Source organism: Mobula birostris, chromosome 19, assembly GCF_030028105.1.
Source record: "Mobula birostris isolate sMobBir1 chromosome 19, sMobBir1.hap1, whole genome shotgun sequence".
Lineage (NCBI taxonomy): Eukaryota > Metazoa > Chordata > Chondrichthyes > Myliobatiformes > Myliobatidae > Mobula > Mobula birostris.
Genome location: NC_092388.1, coordinates 21,901,654 through 21,921,114, shown reverse-complemented (window position 1 = coordinate 21,921,114; position 19,461 = coordinate 21,901,654). Strand labels below are relative to the sequence as shown.

Sequence of the window (19,461 nt, the reverse complement as noted above, 5' to 3'; positions counted from 1 at the left end):
GGAAAACTGAACCTATGGCACAGCCGCAATAAGATTTCAACCTAACAATTTGTTTACTTGTCCAGCAATTTGAAAGTTTTTTAAATGATGAAAACTGATGGATCCCAGAGTAGTTGGATTTTTATTTGGTTTCCACCTTGAATATGTGTCCACAGTAACATTCTCTTAATATTAAATAATTCCATGCTAAACTTTTTTTCAGACTTGTTTATATTGTCATAACATCATCTTGCCCATGCATGTTGTTATTATGACAATATAAGCATGTCTTTAAAAAATCTCTTTTGTCTTTTGGTGCCGGAGCTTTTTTAAGTAGCAGAGAAAGAAAAATATCTTAAATGTGCCATCAAGATTTCAGTAAAACAAAGCATTGAATAGAATGCAAATAATCCTGATAAAATATGTATATAATTACATGGGCATACAACTTAACTTTGGTATCAATAAGATTGAAAGAGTGCAGAGAAAGTTTACAAGATTGTTGCCAGGACTTGAGACCTGAATTATAGGGAAAGGCTGAATTGGTTAGGACTTTATTTTCTGGAGCATAGGAGAGTGAGGGGAGTTTGAAAGAAGTATACAAAACGATGAAGGATGTGGACAGATAAATACTAGCAGGCTCTTTCCACTGAGTATGGGTGAGACTAGACCTAGATATTAAGAGGGAAAGGTGAAATTTTTAAGGGGAATATGATGAGGAACTTTATTACTCTGAGGATGGTGAGAACTGTCAGCGGAAGTGGTGGATGCGAGATTGAGTTCAACATTTAAGAGAAGTTTGAATAGGTATGTGGACGGGAGTTCTATGGTCGGGTGCAGGTCGATGGGATTAGGCTGCATAATATTTCGGCACAAACTAGATGAACCAAAGGGCCTGTTTCTGTACTGTAGTGTTCTATAATTCTAAATCTGTGTTAAATTATCCAAATGGCAGTTTTCATTTTTTTATCTACTGCCAGGTCTTCCACTATTGCTGCATTAATCCATTAAAACTCAGTTGAACATTTCAAGGCTGAGCGGAGTCGCTTGCATTCTCACTCTCATGTACTTTCAGCATAGATAATGAGTTGGGCCAGAAATCATGTCTGGCCTTACAACCCTGTCTCCTTACCTTGCACTAGAGCCAGATTTTATGCACAAACCTTAAATGCATATTTGTTCTGTTTTGGATTTAAAGTGAGGACAAAAGGCACCCAGGATTTAAGGAAGAACTTTTCTACAAAGACAGTGGAAATAATCTTGAACTCATTATTTGTTAGTGTGGTAGAAATAAAAGCTATTTGGAAAGCCATTTGAGGGAAAATACTTAATTGGACATAGGAAAAATGTTGGGGGGAGGGGCTAGAATAAAATAGTTTACATTAGAAATCAACTTCGATAATATAATCACTATGATTTTTACAATGAGTAGTTAATATAGTTGTTTGATTTTTGATTGTTATGCATGAATACTGTGCATGTTTATGAAATGCATTATGTTCAGGTTATTTGACAAGTGCCATATGAAGTTAACAGACTTTTTTTTATTTCACCTGATATTATTATGCCTTTGTTAAAAAGGTCTCACAGCTCATCCATTTGAAGGTTTTCCTACAGCATTTGATTTCAGAAGATGCAAATGTTTTATGAAAATCTTCAAATGGATCATTCTTAACTTTGCTCTGGAACAGATTTTCTGCTGCCATGCACTCCTTAGCTCCTCTAATTAAATCAGTGAAATAGGCTTTCCAAAATGAGAAACTTTTTTGCTTGTTCTTTCAGATTGTGTCCCAGCGAATTAGTTCAGTTGATTTATCATGCTGCAGCTTGGAAGCTCTCCCAAGTAACCTCTTCTATAGCCAGGACCTTACTCATTTGAACCTTAAACAGAATTTTCTCAAGCAAAATTCAGAGCCTGGAGCACCAGGAGGACTGAGTGACCTTCAGAGGTAACTATTTTTATTTTCAATGTCTGGCCTTATTTTATTTTTAATATTTATTCAAAAGATACGAGCTTTCTACGCTAAGCTGGCATTCAGTTGCATCATACCTAGTTGCCCTGAATGGAAATGATGAACTGCCTTCTCGAATTGCTGCAGTCCTAAAGGTGTTAGGGGGAGAGTTCCAGGATTTGACTGAGCAATAATGAAGGATCTGCGAAATTTCCTAGTCAGGATAATATATGAGTTGGAGAGCAACTTCCAGGCAGTGATATCCCCAAGCTTTCGTTGACCTCATCCCAGTGTTAGTGTCAGTGAAATTCTAAATATTATACTTCAATAGGATGAAATATTTGGGTGGAATGTATTTAGTTCTGAATACACCCATCAATATTTACAGCAGGCTGATACTTAAGCATTTGCATGACATCCTATTTAAAACATTCTTAACTTTGCTCTTGAGCAGATTTTCTGACACAATATATTCATTTCTTAGCTTCTTCAGTGAATGTCCTGTTATTCTGACCTGTCCTTTATGCAGCTATAGAAAAACAACAATACCTGCAGATAGATCACTTAGTAGCTTCCAGCCTCCAATGAAATGTGTTGTTTCATAACAGATATTTTAATACAACAATTTTCACTCACATTATACATTAGAAAGGTAAGTCAGAGGTCACACATTGAATAGAGACCTGTGATTAAGTTATGGTTGTGACTGACTTTGTGCTCATAATATAGAATCTCTATTCTACTGTACATCTGGATGACTTTGGCTCTTTCCCTTTGCAAGTGAATTTTGTTCATGATGTAGCCTTACCAGATTGGTTGAGGTCCAATCGGGGAGGGAAAGGATATTCGTTTTATCGTGCCATTTTAATAGGTAAGACTCAAACATTTTCTGATTGGGGTAATTTTAATTTTCTTTTCTCTCAAGAGTATTTTATTCCTCTGAATTTTACCACTCATTCATCTGGATCTGTGGTGTTCACTGTTTATTTCAGTTTGGCCATCTCCAGCCTGATTGGTTGTGTTTCTAGGTCCTTATTAGAAAATCATGACTTAAGCACATAGATGCTGTTATGAAAAAGAGGCACCGGTACCTCTACTCTCTTAGAAGCATGAGGAGTTTTGGTATGTCACCAAATACTCCAATAAAACCTCTATAGATACGCTGTAGAAAGTATACTTACTCTTTGCATCATAGTCTGGTATGGCAATTCCTGCACATTAGAACATAAGAGACTGCAGACGATAATGGACCTAACTCAATTCATCCCAGGCATAGCCCTCTCCACTTGTAAGAGCATCCACGGGAGCTGCTGCCACAAATCTACCATCAAGCATTCCCACCACCTGAATGCTGTCCTCTTTCCACTATTGTCAAGCTGTATGTACAGAAACCCAAACTACCACTCCACCAGGTTCTGGAACAACTGCTGTCCTACAGCCATAAGGTTCTTGGACCAATCTGCACAACCCTTAATCTACCTCAGCAACAAAACACTGTAGACCATCTTATGAACCTCTGAGAACTTGTTACTGATGGTGCTTTATTTTTCATGCACTACTATCTCATTTTGCAGTCTATTTTTCACTGATAAACTTATATTCTGCGCATTGTCAGAATCTATGTGTCTGTGATGCTGCTGCAAGCAGGTTTTTTATTGTACCCCTACCTAACTAAACTTACTTATTCAGTAAACTAAACTTGATTGAGAGCAATTGTGGAACATCCTGAACTGAATACAAGTATACTCAACTTTTTTTAATAATTATACTATTCGAAAGTTCTTTTTTCCTCAGGCATCTGTGCAAGTTGCCTTCTTTATGCTCTATCCTTATAAACATATAGACTTTCCCGCTGTTGATATAACATTTTCTCAACATTTGCCAAGTGAACTGAAAATCTGAGCTTGCTCACCCATTTCTTATGCACTCTTTTTGTCTGATTTAGACCACTATTTTAGACATTAAAAGTTTGATGAGTTTTTATGGCACATTCTTTTATTTTGTTTCAGATTTCCATTTGGGTTTTTACTTGTATTTAAATTTCATATTCTGGTACAATTTTTTAAAAAAAGCTCACAAGTCAGATATTTGAATATTAGGCATTGTCATTGCTTTGATCAGATAAAACAATCTGTTGTGTTTTTGGTCTTGTGAACTCTCTGGATCGTTGTGATTTTTTTTTTGCTTGTCTTCCTCACAGTAGTTATATATATTTTAGAAGGTTGTTTTGCTCTTTCTGTGATTTCTTTTTCCGATTTTGATAGTTTCCTATGTTCCTTGAGTTGGGTTAAGTTACTCTATGCCATTCCTCTGTCAAATGAAGATGAGCTCCAGTGAATTGAGATTTTTGAGGAGGTGATGAAGATGACTGATGGTAGGGCAGTGGGTGGTGTATACATGGGTTTCAATGAAGCTTTTGACAATAGGCTGATCCAGAAGATTAAGGCACATAAGGTCCATGGAAACTTGATTGATTGGATTCAAAATTAAATTGGCCATAGTAGACGGAGAGCAGAAGGGTGTTATTCTGACAGGATGTCTGTGACCATTAGTGCTTTGCAGGGATCAGTGTTAGATTTCTGCTGTTTATGATGTACAGTGCCTATAAAACATATTTTTCCTCTTGGAAGTTTTCATGTTTAATTGTTTGACAACATTGAATCACAGTGGATTTAATATGGCTCTATTGATACTGATCAACAGAAAAAGACTCTTTCATGTTAAAGTGAAAACAGATTTCTACAAAGTGATCGAAATTAATTACAAATATAAAACACAAAATAATTGACTACATAAGTATTCAACCCCTCCCCCCCTTTAATATGACACACCAAATTATCACTGGTATAGCCAGTTGGTTTTAAAAGTCACATAATTAGTTAAACGGAGATCTGTTTTTGGAGGCCTGTGTGCAGGCAAGGTGTTTCAACTGATTGTAGTAAAAATACACCTGTATCTGGAACATCCAACTGCTGGTGAGTCAGTATCCTGTAAAAGCTGCACCATGAATGCAAAAGGATACTCCAAGTAATTCCACAAGGAGGTTATTGAAAAGCACAAGTCAGGAGATGGATACGTAAACATTTCCAAGTCACTGTATATCCCTTGGAGTATAGTGAAGTCAATCATCAAGAAATGGAAAGAATATAGCACCGCTGTAAATGTACCTTGAGAAGGCCATCCTCAAAAACTGAGTGACCATGCAAGAAGGTGACTAGTGAAGGAGGCCACCAGGAGACTTATGACAACTCTGAATGAGTTGCAAGCTTCAGTGGGAGATACTGCGAGTGTAACAAATGTCGCCCGGGTGCTTCGATAGTCACAGCTCTAAGAGAGAATGGCAAAGGGAAAGCCACTGTTGGAAAAAACACATATGAAATCTCACCTAGAGTTTTCCAGGAGACATGTGGGACATCTGAAGTCAGCTGGAAGAAGGTTCTATGGTCTGATGAAACCAAAATTTAGCTTTTACACGTTTGGTGTAAACGAAACACCACACATCATCAAAAACACACCATTGCTACTGTGAAGCATGGTGGTGGCTGCATCATGCTGTGGGGATGCTTCACTGCAGCAGGCACTGGAAGGCTTGTGAAGGTAGAAGGTAAAGTGAATGGAGCAAAATACAGGGAAATCTTGGTGGAAAACCTCATGCAGTTTGCAAGAGAACTGCCACTTGAGAGAAGATTTGTTCTCCAACAAGACAATGACCCCAAGCATAAAACCAACGCTACACATGAATGGCTTAAAAACAACAGAGTTAACATCCTGGAGTGGCCAAGTCAAAGTCCAGATCTCAATCTGGAGGAGGCGGTAGCAGTGCGCCATGTGCGTGCAGCCCTCCAGTGAAAATGATATCGTATCCGTTAAATAGGGGCCATGGACAATTCTGATTTGATGGAGACAGACAAGAAAGCACAGAGGAACATCTGGAGAAATTTCGGAAATGCCAGTTCACTGCCGTTGTTACTGCGCGATTGAGAATCTTCTGGAGGGAAGGCATCAAAATTCCCGGCTTTGCCTGCTGCTGGTGACCGAGACTGAGTTCGAATTGCTCGGATAGAGATGGTGCTTGGTACTTGGTGTCGGAGGGTTGATCAGAGGCTCGAAGTTTTCGGACGACTCAGAGTCAGACTGTGGTTGGGCATGGCAGGGAGAGTTTTCTTCCTTCTCCTGTCTGTGTGAGATGTGGGACTTTCGAGAAACTTAGAACTCTTTTACTGTGCCACGGACTGTTCTTCATCAAGTTATGGTATTGTTGCACTGTTGTAAATATATGTTATAATTATGTGGTTTTGTTGGTTTTTTCAGTCTTGGTCTGTCCTGTGTTTTGTGATATCACACCGAAGCAATATTGTATCATTTCTTAATGCATGCTTTACTAAATGACAATAAAAGAGGACTGCTTGTCCTCATAATCTAATCTAAATTTTAAAAATCCAATTGAGAATTTGTCGCTGGACTTAAAACGGGCTGTTCACTCAGGATCCCCATGCAATCTGACAGAGTTTGAGCAGTTTTGTAAAGAAGGTTGGGGGAAAATTGCAGTGTACAGATGTGCAAAGCTGATAGAGACCTATCCTCACAGACTGAAGGCTGTAATTGCTGCCAAAGGTGCATCTACTAAATACTGACCTGAAGTGGTGAATACTCGTGCAATTGATTATTTTGTGTTTTATATTTGTAATTAATTTAGATCACTTTGTAGAGATTTGTTTTCACTTTGACATGAAAGAGTCTTTCTGTTGATCAGTGTCAAAAAAGTCAAATTAAATCTGCTGTGATTCAATGTTGTAAAACAATAAAACTTGAAAAATTCCAAGGGGGGGGGGTAAATATTTTTTATAGGCACTGTAAATAACTTGAACACAAATGCTGTTAATCTGATTAGTAAATTTGCTAATAGGTAGTGAGGAAGGTTGTCAAAGGATTTAGCATGAGAGAGACCAGTTGGAAATGTGGATACTGAAATGAAGATGGAGTTTAATCTGGACAAGTGTGAGATATTGCACTGCAGGAGGTTAATTTAACAGGAAAGGATACAGTAAGAAGGAGGAGCCTTAAGAGAATTGATGTACAGAGAGATCTTAAAGAGAATTGATGTACAGAGAGATCTTATTGAAAGTGGCAACACAAGTAGACAGTGTGGTAAAGCCTGCAGTTCACTTTCCTTCACTGGTTGGAGTGTTGAGTATAAAAGTCAGGAAGTCATGTTGTTACTCTGTAAAACTTTGGTTGGACCACATTTGAACTATTGTGTGCAATTCTGGTTGCTGTATTATTGGGAGTGCAAAGGCTTTGGAGGAGTTCACCAGGATGCTGTTTTGAGTTAGGTTTTGTGCACATGAAATGGTAGGTGCCTGAAATGTGCTACCAAGGGAAGTAATGGTAACAGATACATTGAGCTGTTTAGACAGGGATGCGAACAGTCAGGGAACGTAGAGCACAAACAAGCATATAGGATTAGATTAGATTGGTCGGCAAAGACATCATGAGCCAAAGAGCCTATTCCTGTGCTGTACTGTTCTATGAATATATGGATGTCTCTGCATTAATGTTGTGGACATCAAGGAGCTCATCTTCACTGTTTTACATGGTGTAGAGAGATTAATTTGCTTTGTGGTGTTCTGTGGGTCAAGGGAGGAGAAAATTTGCCCTGTCCACTGTTACTGAAGACCTTGTATTGAGGGACTTGAGTGTCATTGGTAATTATCACTTTTTTTTCTACAGCAGTGCTATTTCTGAATGTTTCTTTCACACTTCATACAGGCAGAGCAGTTTCATCTACTGTGAAATATTTAAGAGTAAACTTTTCTGAAAATTCCTTGCATTCACACTTAAGTGCTGTAAAATCACATCACTTTTCTGTGGAGAAGTTCAGTTGAAATGAAATTGATGTATTTATTTTTGATATTCTACTAAATATTACTGTGTTTAGAAACCTCAATAATTACAATCAGCACGGTATGGAAACTAATTGAAAGCAAATGCTGGGTAGTTTTGATTGAAACACACATGAAATGCTGGAGGAACTCAGCAGGTCAAGAAAATCTGTAGACAGAAATGAACAATCAAAGTTTTGGGCCAAGACCTTCATCAAGACCAGAAAGGATAAGGGTGGGAGCAGAATAAAAAGGAGGGGCCGTGGGAGGAGCACAAGCTTGGTGGGTCTAGGTGAGAGGGGGAGTTAGTTGGATGGGGGAGGGGCTGAAAGGGAATCATGTGATAAGGTAGGAGGGATGGTGCATGACTTGCTGAATTTCTCCAGTGCTTTGTGTGTGTTATTCAAGATTTGCAGTGTCTGCAGAATCTCTTGTGACTTAGTTTTAGTTGTGCTGTACATCTTTTCAAGGTTTTCTACAAGGACTTGTTTTTTTAATGGAATACATGTTTTCTAGAAACTATTGCCAACTCTATAACTAGAAGGGCTCATTTCTTTAAATAAAAAACACTATATGTTATTCTAGACAAGAGAAAATTTGCAGATGCTAGAAATCAAAGTAATACACACAAAATGCTATTCTACAATCTTCATCCGGACAGATTAGACGAGTGATTGTACTCTCCATATGAAACAACAAGAAACAAATTGCAATTATTTTCAATAGTACAGTTAATGTGATGAAAGAAGTAATTAGGTTGTTTCAACAGGAGCAGTTTCAGTCAAAATTTAATACAGAGCCATATATAATGTATATATATCATACCGATGACCAAGACATTGATCAAAGATGTTGGACTTCAAGATGTGGATTTACTGACTGAATAATAATACCTTCTCTACTAGTGCAAAAGATTGAGAACTCACTTGAAGACATCTATTGTAACTTCAGGGACATACATTCTTTAGAGTTCAAAGTTCAAATTAAATTTATTATCAAAGTATATATGTGTCACCATATATGACTCTGAGATTCATTTTCTTGAAGTCATACTCGATAAACCTAATAACCATAATAAATTCAGATAGATGGAGTTAGATAGATAGATACTTTATTGGTTCCAAAGGAAATTACATTGTTGCAGTAACATTACAAGTCCACAGATATACAAATATTAGAAAAGAAGTAAGAAAGAATCAAAAATAAGTTACCTCAAACAGACTAACAGGAGGAGGTCATCACTTCCACGGCAAGGGGTCGACTCATTATAGAGCCTAATAACCAAGGGGAAGAATGACCTCATATAGCGCTCTTCGGAACAACACAGTTGTCTTAGTCTGTTACTAAAAGTGCTCCTCTATTCAGCCAAGGAGGCATGCAGAGGGTGAGAAACATTGTCCAGAATTGACTGGTTTTTCTGTAGAGTCCTTTGTTCTACAGTGTGTCTATTTTGACTCCTCTAACAAAGCCAACCTTTCTAATCAGTTTATTGAGCCTGTTGGCATCACCCGTGTTAATGCCATTGCCCCAGCACACCACCGCATAGAAGATTGTACTGGTGACAACAGACTGGTAGAACATGTGAAAGAGGGGCCTGCATACTCCAAACGGTCTCAGTCTCATCGGGAAGTAGAGGAACTCTGGCCCTTCTTGTACATAGCCTCTGTGTTGGTGTTCCACTCAAGTCTGTCATCAAGGTGCACCCCCAGGTACTTGTAGGTCCTCACCAGATCCACGTTTTCAACATCAATAGTAACGGAGCAGTGCAGGCTTAGCCTTCCTAAAGTTGATTACCATCTCCTTTGTCTTACTGATGTTGAGCTGCTGATGATTCTGCTTGCACCATTTGACAAAGTCCTCCACCAGGACCCTGTATTCATCCTCCTGTCCTCCCTTTATACACCCAGCTATTGCTGAGTCAGCAGAAAATTTCTGCAGATGACATGACTCAGTGTTGTATCTAAAGTCTGTGGTATACAGGGTAAACAGGAAGGGAGCCAATTCAGTCCGTGAGGGGCCCCAGTGGTGCTTGTAGCCATGTCTGACACAGCTCTGAAGCTGCACAAACTGCGCTCTGCTGGTCAGGTAGTCCATTATCCAGGATACAATGGAAGTGCCAACCTGCATTGAATTGAGCTTTTCCCCCCACCAGTGAGGGCTGTATGGTATTGAAGGCACTTGAGAAATCAAAAAACATGACCTTGATGGTGCTGCCCTGCTTATCCAAATGGGAGTAGGCTCTGTTCAGCAGGTAGATGACAGCATCATCGACTTTAATGTGCTCCCGACAGGCAAACTGCAGGGAATTGAGAGATGATCTAACCAGGGATCAAGTGTGAACCAGGACAAGCCTTTCTAGGATCTTTATGATGTGTGAGGTTAGGGCCGCTGGACGGTAGTCATTTAAGACTTTTCATTGGCCCTTCTTGGGTTCTGGACCACACATGATGTTTTGCGCACAGTGTCACAGTCTGGGCCCTTTCCAGGCTGAGACTCAGATTGAAAATACGCTGAACAACTCCCACAGCTGCTCAGTACACTCCTTCAGGATCTTGTGGTTCACACCATCTGGTCCCAATGCTTTGCTATATCTGAGTCTCCCCAGAGCCCTTCTCACCTGCTCAGTAGTGAAGGTGGGGCCAAGATGACTGGGGAGTTGGTGGAAAGTGGGGACTGGAGGAGGTGAAGTTAGGGACGATAACAGCTGGTATGTGGAGATATGGATGGTAGGTGCAGGGCAAGGAGGGGGTGTAGACAGTGGTAGCCTGTATTGTCCATTTATGTGTTGAACTGGAGGAGGGAGTGGGGGAGGCATTGATGCTGAGGGGGCATTGGATGTCTCAGCATCTGGACAGGTGTCCTGAGGGGAGTGTGAACAGGAGGACAGTTGTCAAACCTATCGAAGAATTGATTTAACTTATTAGCCCATTCACAGGTACATTCTGAAGCTCTACAGCAAGGTAGGTTGAAGCCAGTGATGTACATTGATTGGTCTAATCTCAAACAATAATGAGGTGGCCTACAGGGAAGAAGTAATCGCTCTGACACAGTGGTGTCAAGTAAACCTCTCCCTCAATGTCACAAAAACAAAGGAGCTGGTTGTAGATTACAGGGGGAATGGAGATGGGCTAACCCCTATTGACATCAATGGATCTGGGGTTGAGAGGGTAAACAGTTTTAAGTTCCTCGGCGTCCACATCACCGAGGACCCCACGTGGTCTGTACACACCAGCTGTGTGGTGAAAAAGGCACAGGAGCGCCTATTTCACCTAGACAGTTGAGAAAGTTTGGTATGGGCCCCAAAATCCTAAGAACTTTCTACAGGGGCACAATTGAGAACATCATGACTGGCTGCATCACTGCCTGGTATGGGAACTGTACTTCCCTTACCAGAGAGAGTGCAGAGAGTGGTGCGGACAGCCAGCGCATCTGTAGTAGTGAACTTCCCATGATTCAGGACATTTACAAAGATGGATGTGAAAAAAGGGCCTGAAGGATCATTGGGGACCCAAGTCACCCCAACCGCAATCTATTCCAGCTGCTATGATTGTTGTATTTATTATAAATTATTAATAATTACAATGATTGCTTATTGCACATTTAGACGGAGACGTAACATAGAGATTTTTACTCCTCGTGTATGTGAAGGATGTAAGAAATAAAGTCAATTCAATTCAAATTCATGCCTGTCACAGTATGCTACTCTGCCCAAGCTTGTCCTCCAGCTCGCTTCCGTAGTACTCTTTAGCTACCTTGATCATCTCCTTTAGCTCCTTCTGCACTTGTTTCAGTTCCTCCCTGGCTCCTGATCTAAAGGCTCTCTTCTTGGGATTGAGAAGAGCCTTTATATCACTGGTGACCCTTTGTTTGTTTTTAGGGAAGCAGCGAACTGTCCTTGATGGTATTACAGTGTCCACACAGAAGCTGATTTAGTTAGTGATGCAATCAGTAAGTCCATTAATGTCCTCCCCATATGGTTCACACAGCACATTCCAATCAGTACAGTAACCTCAAAGCACCCCTTGAAGGCTTCGATGGCCTCTGAAGACTATTTCTTTACCATCTTGTGGTCAGTGAAAGAGTTAACGTTAAAGTCTGTCCCGAGCCTTATAGGCTCATCAGGCCCGTGCTTATGCCGATTTCTGTGGCGTGAAGCGACTGAGAGTACGATACTTCTCCCCAGGTAGGATGCCAGTCTATCGTGAGGTTAACCCCCAGCATTTTACCGGTACCCATTTTCAGCTGGGTGGACTGGAGCATTGTGTGGTTAAGTGCCTTGCTCAAGGACCCACATACTGCCTTGGCTGGGGCTCAAACTCAGAACCTTCAGATTGCTAGTCCAACGCCCCAACCACTTGGCCACGCACCACACTGGTCAATGAAAGACCGCACTTTGTTTTGGCATCACTTTTGTTTTAACCAGTTGCTTCATTGATGAGAGAGATCCCTGTTGTTCGGCACAATGTAGATTTGCTTTAGGGCTCCATAGTTTTGACCCATTTGTCCACAGTGATGCATGAGGTTTATTGGTTCTATGCAGTTTGTTCAGTTATAGTTATTTGTTTTCTGTTAATGGCTTCATCCTTCGCAGACTATAACTGATCAAGCTGTGTTGCAATGAGACAACCCATGAGGAAGTCAGAGGTGAATACGTATCTTTCCTAGATGAAAAATAGATGAATAGCTTTATGGTGATTTATATAATTGAAAAATTCTGCTACCATTTTGAAAATCCCTCTCATGGAGATTTTAATCCTACTTTCCCTACATGTAGTGTTACTTTCTAAAAGGCTGTATTGCAGCCAGCTTAATTTGTGGCTTGGAGTGTTGGACATGTTTTATTGCACCTCTGGCTGTACTGTGTAGTTATGAAGCAGATATTTATTGAGCTTAAATAAAAATTACTCTTCTGGGAGGAAAGAAAAGGGAATATCTAGACACATGCAACAGCAAGCAATTTTGTGACCATGTAATTTTAGAAAAAACAATATTCAAATTGCATTGTTTCAGAAGGAATAATAATTTGAAGGATTAGTGCTATGCCTATTGGATCCATACCCATAAGATGTAAATACCATTGAAGTTCTTTTAATTATGTCTTGGAAATTTTTGTACTTCATATATTTACTGCACACTCTTACAAAAGCACTTGCTGGTGACAAATTAACTGTTTGCATTTGAGAAGAGTTCCAAACTTATATCCTTTACAATTTTAATATTAGTACCTAGATTCTCAAACATGCGGCATTACCTTCCTTTTAGGTACATAGTTTACATTTCATTGTGTTTGGTTTTGGCATTTGAGGTGATTTTATGCATCCTTGTATCTTACTGACATTAGATTCATGCAGAAATCAAGCAGGATGAATTCTTAACCACCCCTTTCTTAATTAATACATCACTAGCCTCCCCAGCATCCTGGACATCTTCAAGGAGTGATGCCCCAAAAAGATGGCGTCTGTCATTAAGGACGCTCATCACCCAAAACATGCCCTCTTCTCACGGCTACCCTCAAGGAGGAGGTACAGGAGCCTGAAGGCACCCACTGAAAGATTCAGGAGTAGCTTCTTCCCCTCTGCAAATAGATTTCTGAGTGGACATTAGATCCTCATTCCTGAATGCTACATCATTACTTTTTTCTTGTCTATTGTAATGTACTGCTGCACAACAACAAATTTCATGACATACACCAGTAATATTAAACCTGATTCTGATTCTGAAATTGTTTCATTCATTTTCCATAGAAGATGGAAATCGGGTAGCACCAATTTTAGATATTGCAGCAAATACCAAGCAATTTACACAATAGGTCCATTATATACAATTCCAATTTTAAGTTTTAAGAGCTACACACTATGATGTTACTTCCTTGCTTAATATTTGTGCATATTACTATTTAACTATTTTTGGTTCTATTACTATTTTTTATTTATGGTGCAACTGTAAGGAAAACCAATTTCCCCCTGGGATCAATAAAGTATGACTATGACTATGTACCAGAGAAATTTATCCAATCTAGAAGTACAGTGGCATACAAAAGTTTGGGCATCCCTGGTAAAAATTTCTGTTACTGTGAATAGCTAAGCAAGTAAAAATAACTGATTTCCAAAAGGCATAAAGTTAAAGATTACATATTTCTTTACTATTTTAAGCAAGAAAACTTCTATATTTCCAAATTTTACAGTTTCAAAATAACAAAAAAAGAAAAGGGCCTGAAGCAAAAGTTTGGGCACCCTGCGTGGCATTACTTAGTAACACCCCCTTTGGCAAGTATTACAGCTTGTAAACGCTTTTTGTAGCCAGCAAAGAGTCTTTCAATTCTTGTTTGGGGGATTTTCACCCATTCTTCCTTGCAAAAGGCTTCTAGTTCTGTGAGATTCTTGGGCTGCCTTGCATGCACTGCTCTTTTGAGGTCTATCCACAGATTCTCGATGATGTTTAGGTCAGGGGACTGTGGGGGTCATGGCAAAACCTTCAGCTTGCGCCTCTTGAGGTAGTCCATTGTGGATTTTGAGGTGTGTTTTGGTTCATTATCCTGTTGTAGAAGCCATCCTCTTTTCATCTTCGGCTTTTGTACAGACGGTGTGATGTATGCTTCCAGAACTTGCTCCAGACATACCTTTGTTCATTGCTGCCAATAAGTTCTATTTTAACTTCATCAGTCCACAAGACTTGTTTCCAAAATGCATCAGGTTTGTTTAGATGTTCCTTTGAACCTTTTGAATAGAACTTCTTGGCCGCAATGAGCAAAGGTATGTTTGGAAAAAAAAAGGGTACAGAATTTCATGAAAAGAACCCCTCTCCAACTGTTAAGCACAGGAGTGGATCGATCATGCTTTGGGCTTGTGTTGCAGCCAGTGGCACGGGGAACATTTACTGGTACAGGGAAGAATGAATTCAATTAAATACCAGCAAATTCTGGAAGCAAACATCACACCACCTGTAAAAAAGCCGAAGGTGAAAAGAGGATGCTTTTTTGTTATTTTGAAACTGTAAAAGATGGAAATAAAAAAGTTTTCTTGCTTAAAATATTAAAGAAATGTGTCATCTTTAACTTTATGCATTCTGGAAATCAGTTCATCTTTTCCTTGCTTAGCTACTCACAGTAACAGAAATTTTGACCAGGGGTGCCCAAACTTTTGCATGCCACTGTATCTCATTTTGATATGGAAACTGCTCTGCATGTGACTACAAGGAACTGCAGAGAGTTGTTGGCACAGCTCAATGCATCAGGGAAATTAGCAGCCCCTCCATGTACTCTGTCTATAGTTTTCATGGCTTTGCTAAAGCAGCCTTCATAATCAAAGACCCCACCCAGCCTGGATGTTCTATCCTCTTTCATTGGGCAGAAAATACAAAAGTATGTATCACCAGTCTCAATGACAGCGCCTGCCTAGTATAGTAAGATGGACTCTTGACGTTACAATCTACCTTGTTATGATCTTGCACTTTATTGAATATCTGCACCACACTTTTTCTGTAGCTGGTGCACTTTATTTTGCATTTTACCTTGTACTACCTCAGTGTACTGGGTAAGATCCCCCTCATTCCCCTCCCCTCAGTCTGATCCCCCAAATCTGTATGAAGTATGCAAGACAAGCTTTTCGCCCTATCTCTGCACGCGTGACAGTAATAAATGATTGCCAATTCCATGTGCTCAAGTACTTTTTCATTCCTGGAACATCAGAAGAAAATGGAGACCGCTAATAACATTCATTTAAAAATGTTTTATAGTATGTTTTACTGATATTGATTGGTCCTTGTGTAAACTGTAAGCATATATGCTGTGCATTGGATATGTTTTTGGCCCCACTTGGGTCACAAATGCATTAGTATGGTTTGGCTATGGTCCACTTTTGAATAGAATCTCTTTAGCTATAATTAGATAGAGCCGATGTTCAGTAATCCTTACTTTGAAAAGACGGCAAGTAATGTGTATCTGGTTTTCTCAAGCTGAACTTCATTCAAGAGACCGTCCTCAATGGTGGCAAACTGCCTGCTCATCAAGATTGTTGTTTGGAAACCTAAGATTAAGTGATTCTTTTTAATGAGTTGCAATAAAGCTTGAATAGTTATCAATCCAATGCTTTATTTTATATAGTGTACTTTTTAAGGTCAGATTGCTATTTCAGTTTTACATTAAATTTCTTTTTAAATCTATACTGCAGGTTTATGAAGTTGAAAAGTCTAAATCTGTCAAATAACCAGATGGGAGAATTTCCTTTTGCTGTTTGTGATATTCCCACCCTATCAGAACTCAACCTTTCCTGCAATGCCCTGCATTTTATCCCAGCAACAGTTGGCAAGATGGATAAGTAAGTATCCAGATCTCATGCTGTACAAGTTTTTATTTGTAATTAATTTATTTAACATTGCCTTAGTACCATGCTTTTGAACAGATGCTAGGAATGAACCTTCAATAGGCTTTGGTGATAGATAAAGAAACTAATATTTCTTTTTACCTTTTTGAAATTTAGCCTACAGACAATTTTACTGGATGGCAACTGTCTCAGTTCTCTTCCATCGGAGCTGGGGAACCTGAAACAACTGAGTTACTTGGGCCTGTCCTTCAATGAGTTCAAAAATATTCCAAAAGTTTTGGAGGACCTGACAGCTGTGGAGAGACTTTGTATGTCAGGCAATTACTTGGAGATCCTGAGCCTGCAAAGTTTGTGCAGAATGTCTCACATCAAACATCTTGATTTAAGGTAGTTCTTGTGTTGGTTTAGCGTTTTATGGGCTTCATCATAATACATTACTATCTCTCTGGTGGAATAAAACATAAGCAAATAAAAGCTTGTGTTCTTTTTCCTTTGAATCAGTAGGATAATCTGACATGCTTAAACAGGTCAGATTTTTCTAGCAGCATTGATAATTATTTCAATTTCAGAAAGCCATGTTTATCAGGGAAATATGGCAAATATTATTGTCAGTGGTTAATATTTCATGAAGTAAATTGAATCTTTATTTGAGATCATTTGTATGTATTGAATTAGAAATTGTATAAAGATGTTCAGTAATACTATTGTCACCCTGGCAAAATTCTAATCTGTAAGAAGTTTTCTGCTGAAACACTTTCAGTGTTATATATTATCCATGTTCAACATATCCTTTGTATGTCAAGTTGTTGTTTTCAGTCTTATAGTTCAGTATTGTAATTCTTTGTCTTTGTTGTGTTCTTTATACATACCGTGGGTCACTAAGAACAAACTATATTCTGGAAGAATTAAAACTGGAAATTTTATTTACAGCAGCAAATAGCAACCACGTTTTCACCATACAGTTTCTAGATCATTCTGTCATTTCTGCACATGCTCCGAACTCTGTCCAATCACATTCTTACATGTGATAGCAACCATAGCCTTCACAATGTTGTATTAAAACTCCATTTACAGCACACTGATTCAGTGCCCTGACTGTACGCTGTAGACTGTTTGCTGCTGTCATCCCAGTAAATTTTGATGTTCCTTTCCATAGCTTTGACCAACCTTTATAATATTGGAGGAAATTGCTGTACATCTAATGCTTAGTATCAGACAAGTAATTTGTCAAATTAAAGACACTGGGATATTGAGGTAATCCGTTATTGTGAAATGCATTGGCAAGATAGAGCAGTATTTTGCTAACTTTTATGTGAAACCAAGTATATTTTTGGATGATATTGCTGATGGGCAGTCAGCAAGCTGACATTGGGTCAAAGAGAACTATTTGAACAACTATTGGTCACAATGACAAAGGGATTGGAGAGGAAAGAACATAAGCTAGTTAGAGTTAATTCACCCTAACTGAACATTAGAGGAGATGAATGGTGTGTCTGACTGTATCAAGTACTGGAAATGGGTCAAGAAGAATATGAAAGGATAGTTACAGTCATTTTATACAGCAAATTTCTCCACTACTTCACTGTTTTTAATATGCTGATACTTCTGTTCCAACAACAAGTTTATAACCTTGTTTGACTGTCCAGCCATATGTGCATTCCATCAATTATTGTTTTTTTCACATCCATGATGCCACCTGATTCTAACCTATCTCATCTACTGCTGAAACATTGATTCACACTTTCTGTAGTTCCAGACTTCTCAAAGTACTCAACAGCTTCCTCCTTCTACCTTACATAAATTGTGTTTGTCCAAACCTCTACAGGTTATATTTTGAATCTCACTGAGTCCCATTGATCTGGGATCCCAATTTGATGACCTGCAGTATCTTTGCATTAAATAAATCTTTGATTTTAAGAATCTCAGCTTTATTTTCAATTCCTTCCATGCTGTTGGCCCTAAAGGACTTCGTCTCTTCTGCATTTCTCCAGTTCTAGTATCTTAAGCTTCCAGACTTAAATTATTTCATCACTGGCAAATATGTTTTTAACTGCCTTGGCATTAAGTTCCAGATTCCTCTCCCTAAACCTACTTGCATGCATTAAGTACTCTGTTTACTTCTTAAGCCAAGTCTTTGATCACCTCAAGTGGCTAGTTGCAGAGTCCCCCATTGATAACAATCCTGTAAAATGTTTTTGGGACATTTTGATATGTTAATACTACCTAAAATCCAAGCAATTGTAATGTTTTCTGCAGCTCATAGAGCTCCTTACTGGCCACTTACCATCTTTGTTTGAGTGCTTATATGCAAAATTAATCTGGATGCAACTGCTATCTAGCTGGTAAAACTATAGCATCCAGGTACTAGCCTTGAAACCATTTCAGAGTTTTATTTGTTAACCAGCCCAGGAACCAACAGACCAAAACTTTCCATATTTTCAGCTTAGAGAAAAAGAGCTTTGAGGGAATGGATGGGAGAGAATGAAGTTGAATCAAGTATTTCATACTTTCTGCAAATGTGGCTTATGCATATTTTGTGCAAAGTAGGTCCTTGCGTCTGTGATTTTGAGATTCATGTTTTAAAGCATTCATTTTTGTGTGTAATGGTGGAATACTTTGACTTGTGTATGAATGCTCCAATTTCAATTGCATCCATGCAGCTGTCTGTTTGCTTTTACATCCACAATTCACTCACCTTTTCGGTGCTGGGCTCTCTTACCAAACAAATTAACCTGTTTCCACCATCATGTCATTTTAGCATCTGCACTTATTAACAGTCCTTTTTAATTTTTAGAAATAATAGTACTTAATGATTTTCTTCAATAAAATTGTGCAGCCTATTACTTGTAATTAAAATATGAAGTAATCATATTTAAAATAATATAAATATAGTAAATAATAGGAATAACCATTTGACAAATCCAAATTATCTGTGAAAAGGTAGCTTAATGTTATCTATTTGAATTTAGACTCAATCACATTGCCAAGTTGGACCTAGCAGATATGGATTACTTGCAGCATGTCACACATCTAGATCTGCGTGACAACAAACTGATTGCCCTTGATTGCACAATATTTCAGAATATTGAGGTATTACATTGTGAACGAAACCAACTAACTAGTCTTAAAGTCAGTGGATATTTTCTGAAGACTCTTTATGCTGCTTCAAATGGTAAGTTTATATGTCCAAATACTACTTAGCATGTGAACTAAACTAAAATGCTTTGATTATCTGGTAGAATCAGAATCAGGTTTATTATCACTGGCATGCGACGTGAAATTTGTTAACTTAGCAACAGCTCCCATAATGTTATTATGGGAGCAAAA

At 38.8% G+C, this 19,461-nt stretch overlaps 1 protein-coding gene across 5 annotated transcripts in view; it reads left to right on the top strand.

Moving 5' to 3' along the window:
• Positions 1-19,461, top strand: part of LOC140212473 (PH domain leucine-rich repeat-containing protein phosphatase 1-like) — a 177,787-nt gene that overhangs the window by 123,886 nt on the left and 34,440 nt on the right. For all 5 annotated transcript variants that reach the window (XM_072283321.1, XM_072283320.1, XM_072283322.1 and 2 more), the window contains exons 4-7: positions 1,762-1,928; positions 15,982-16,128; positions 16,291-16,521; positions 19,104-19,306. In XM_072283321.1, the coding sequence (XP_072139422.1) occupies positions 1,762-1,928; positions 15,982-16,128; positions 16,291-16,521; positions 19,104-19,306 (748 nt within the window). The remainder of the gene's footprint in view (positions 1-1,761; positions 1,929-15,981; positions 16,129-16,290; positions 16,522-19,103; positions 19,307-19,461) is intronic.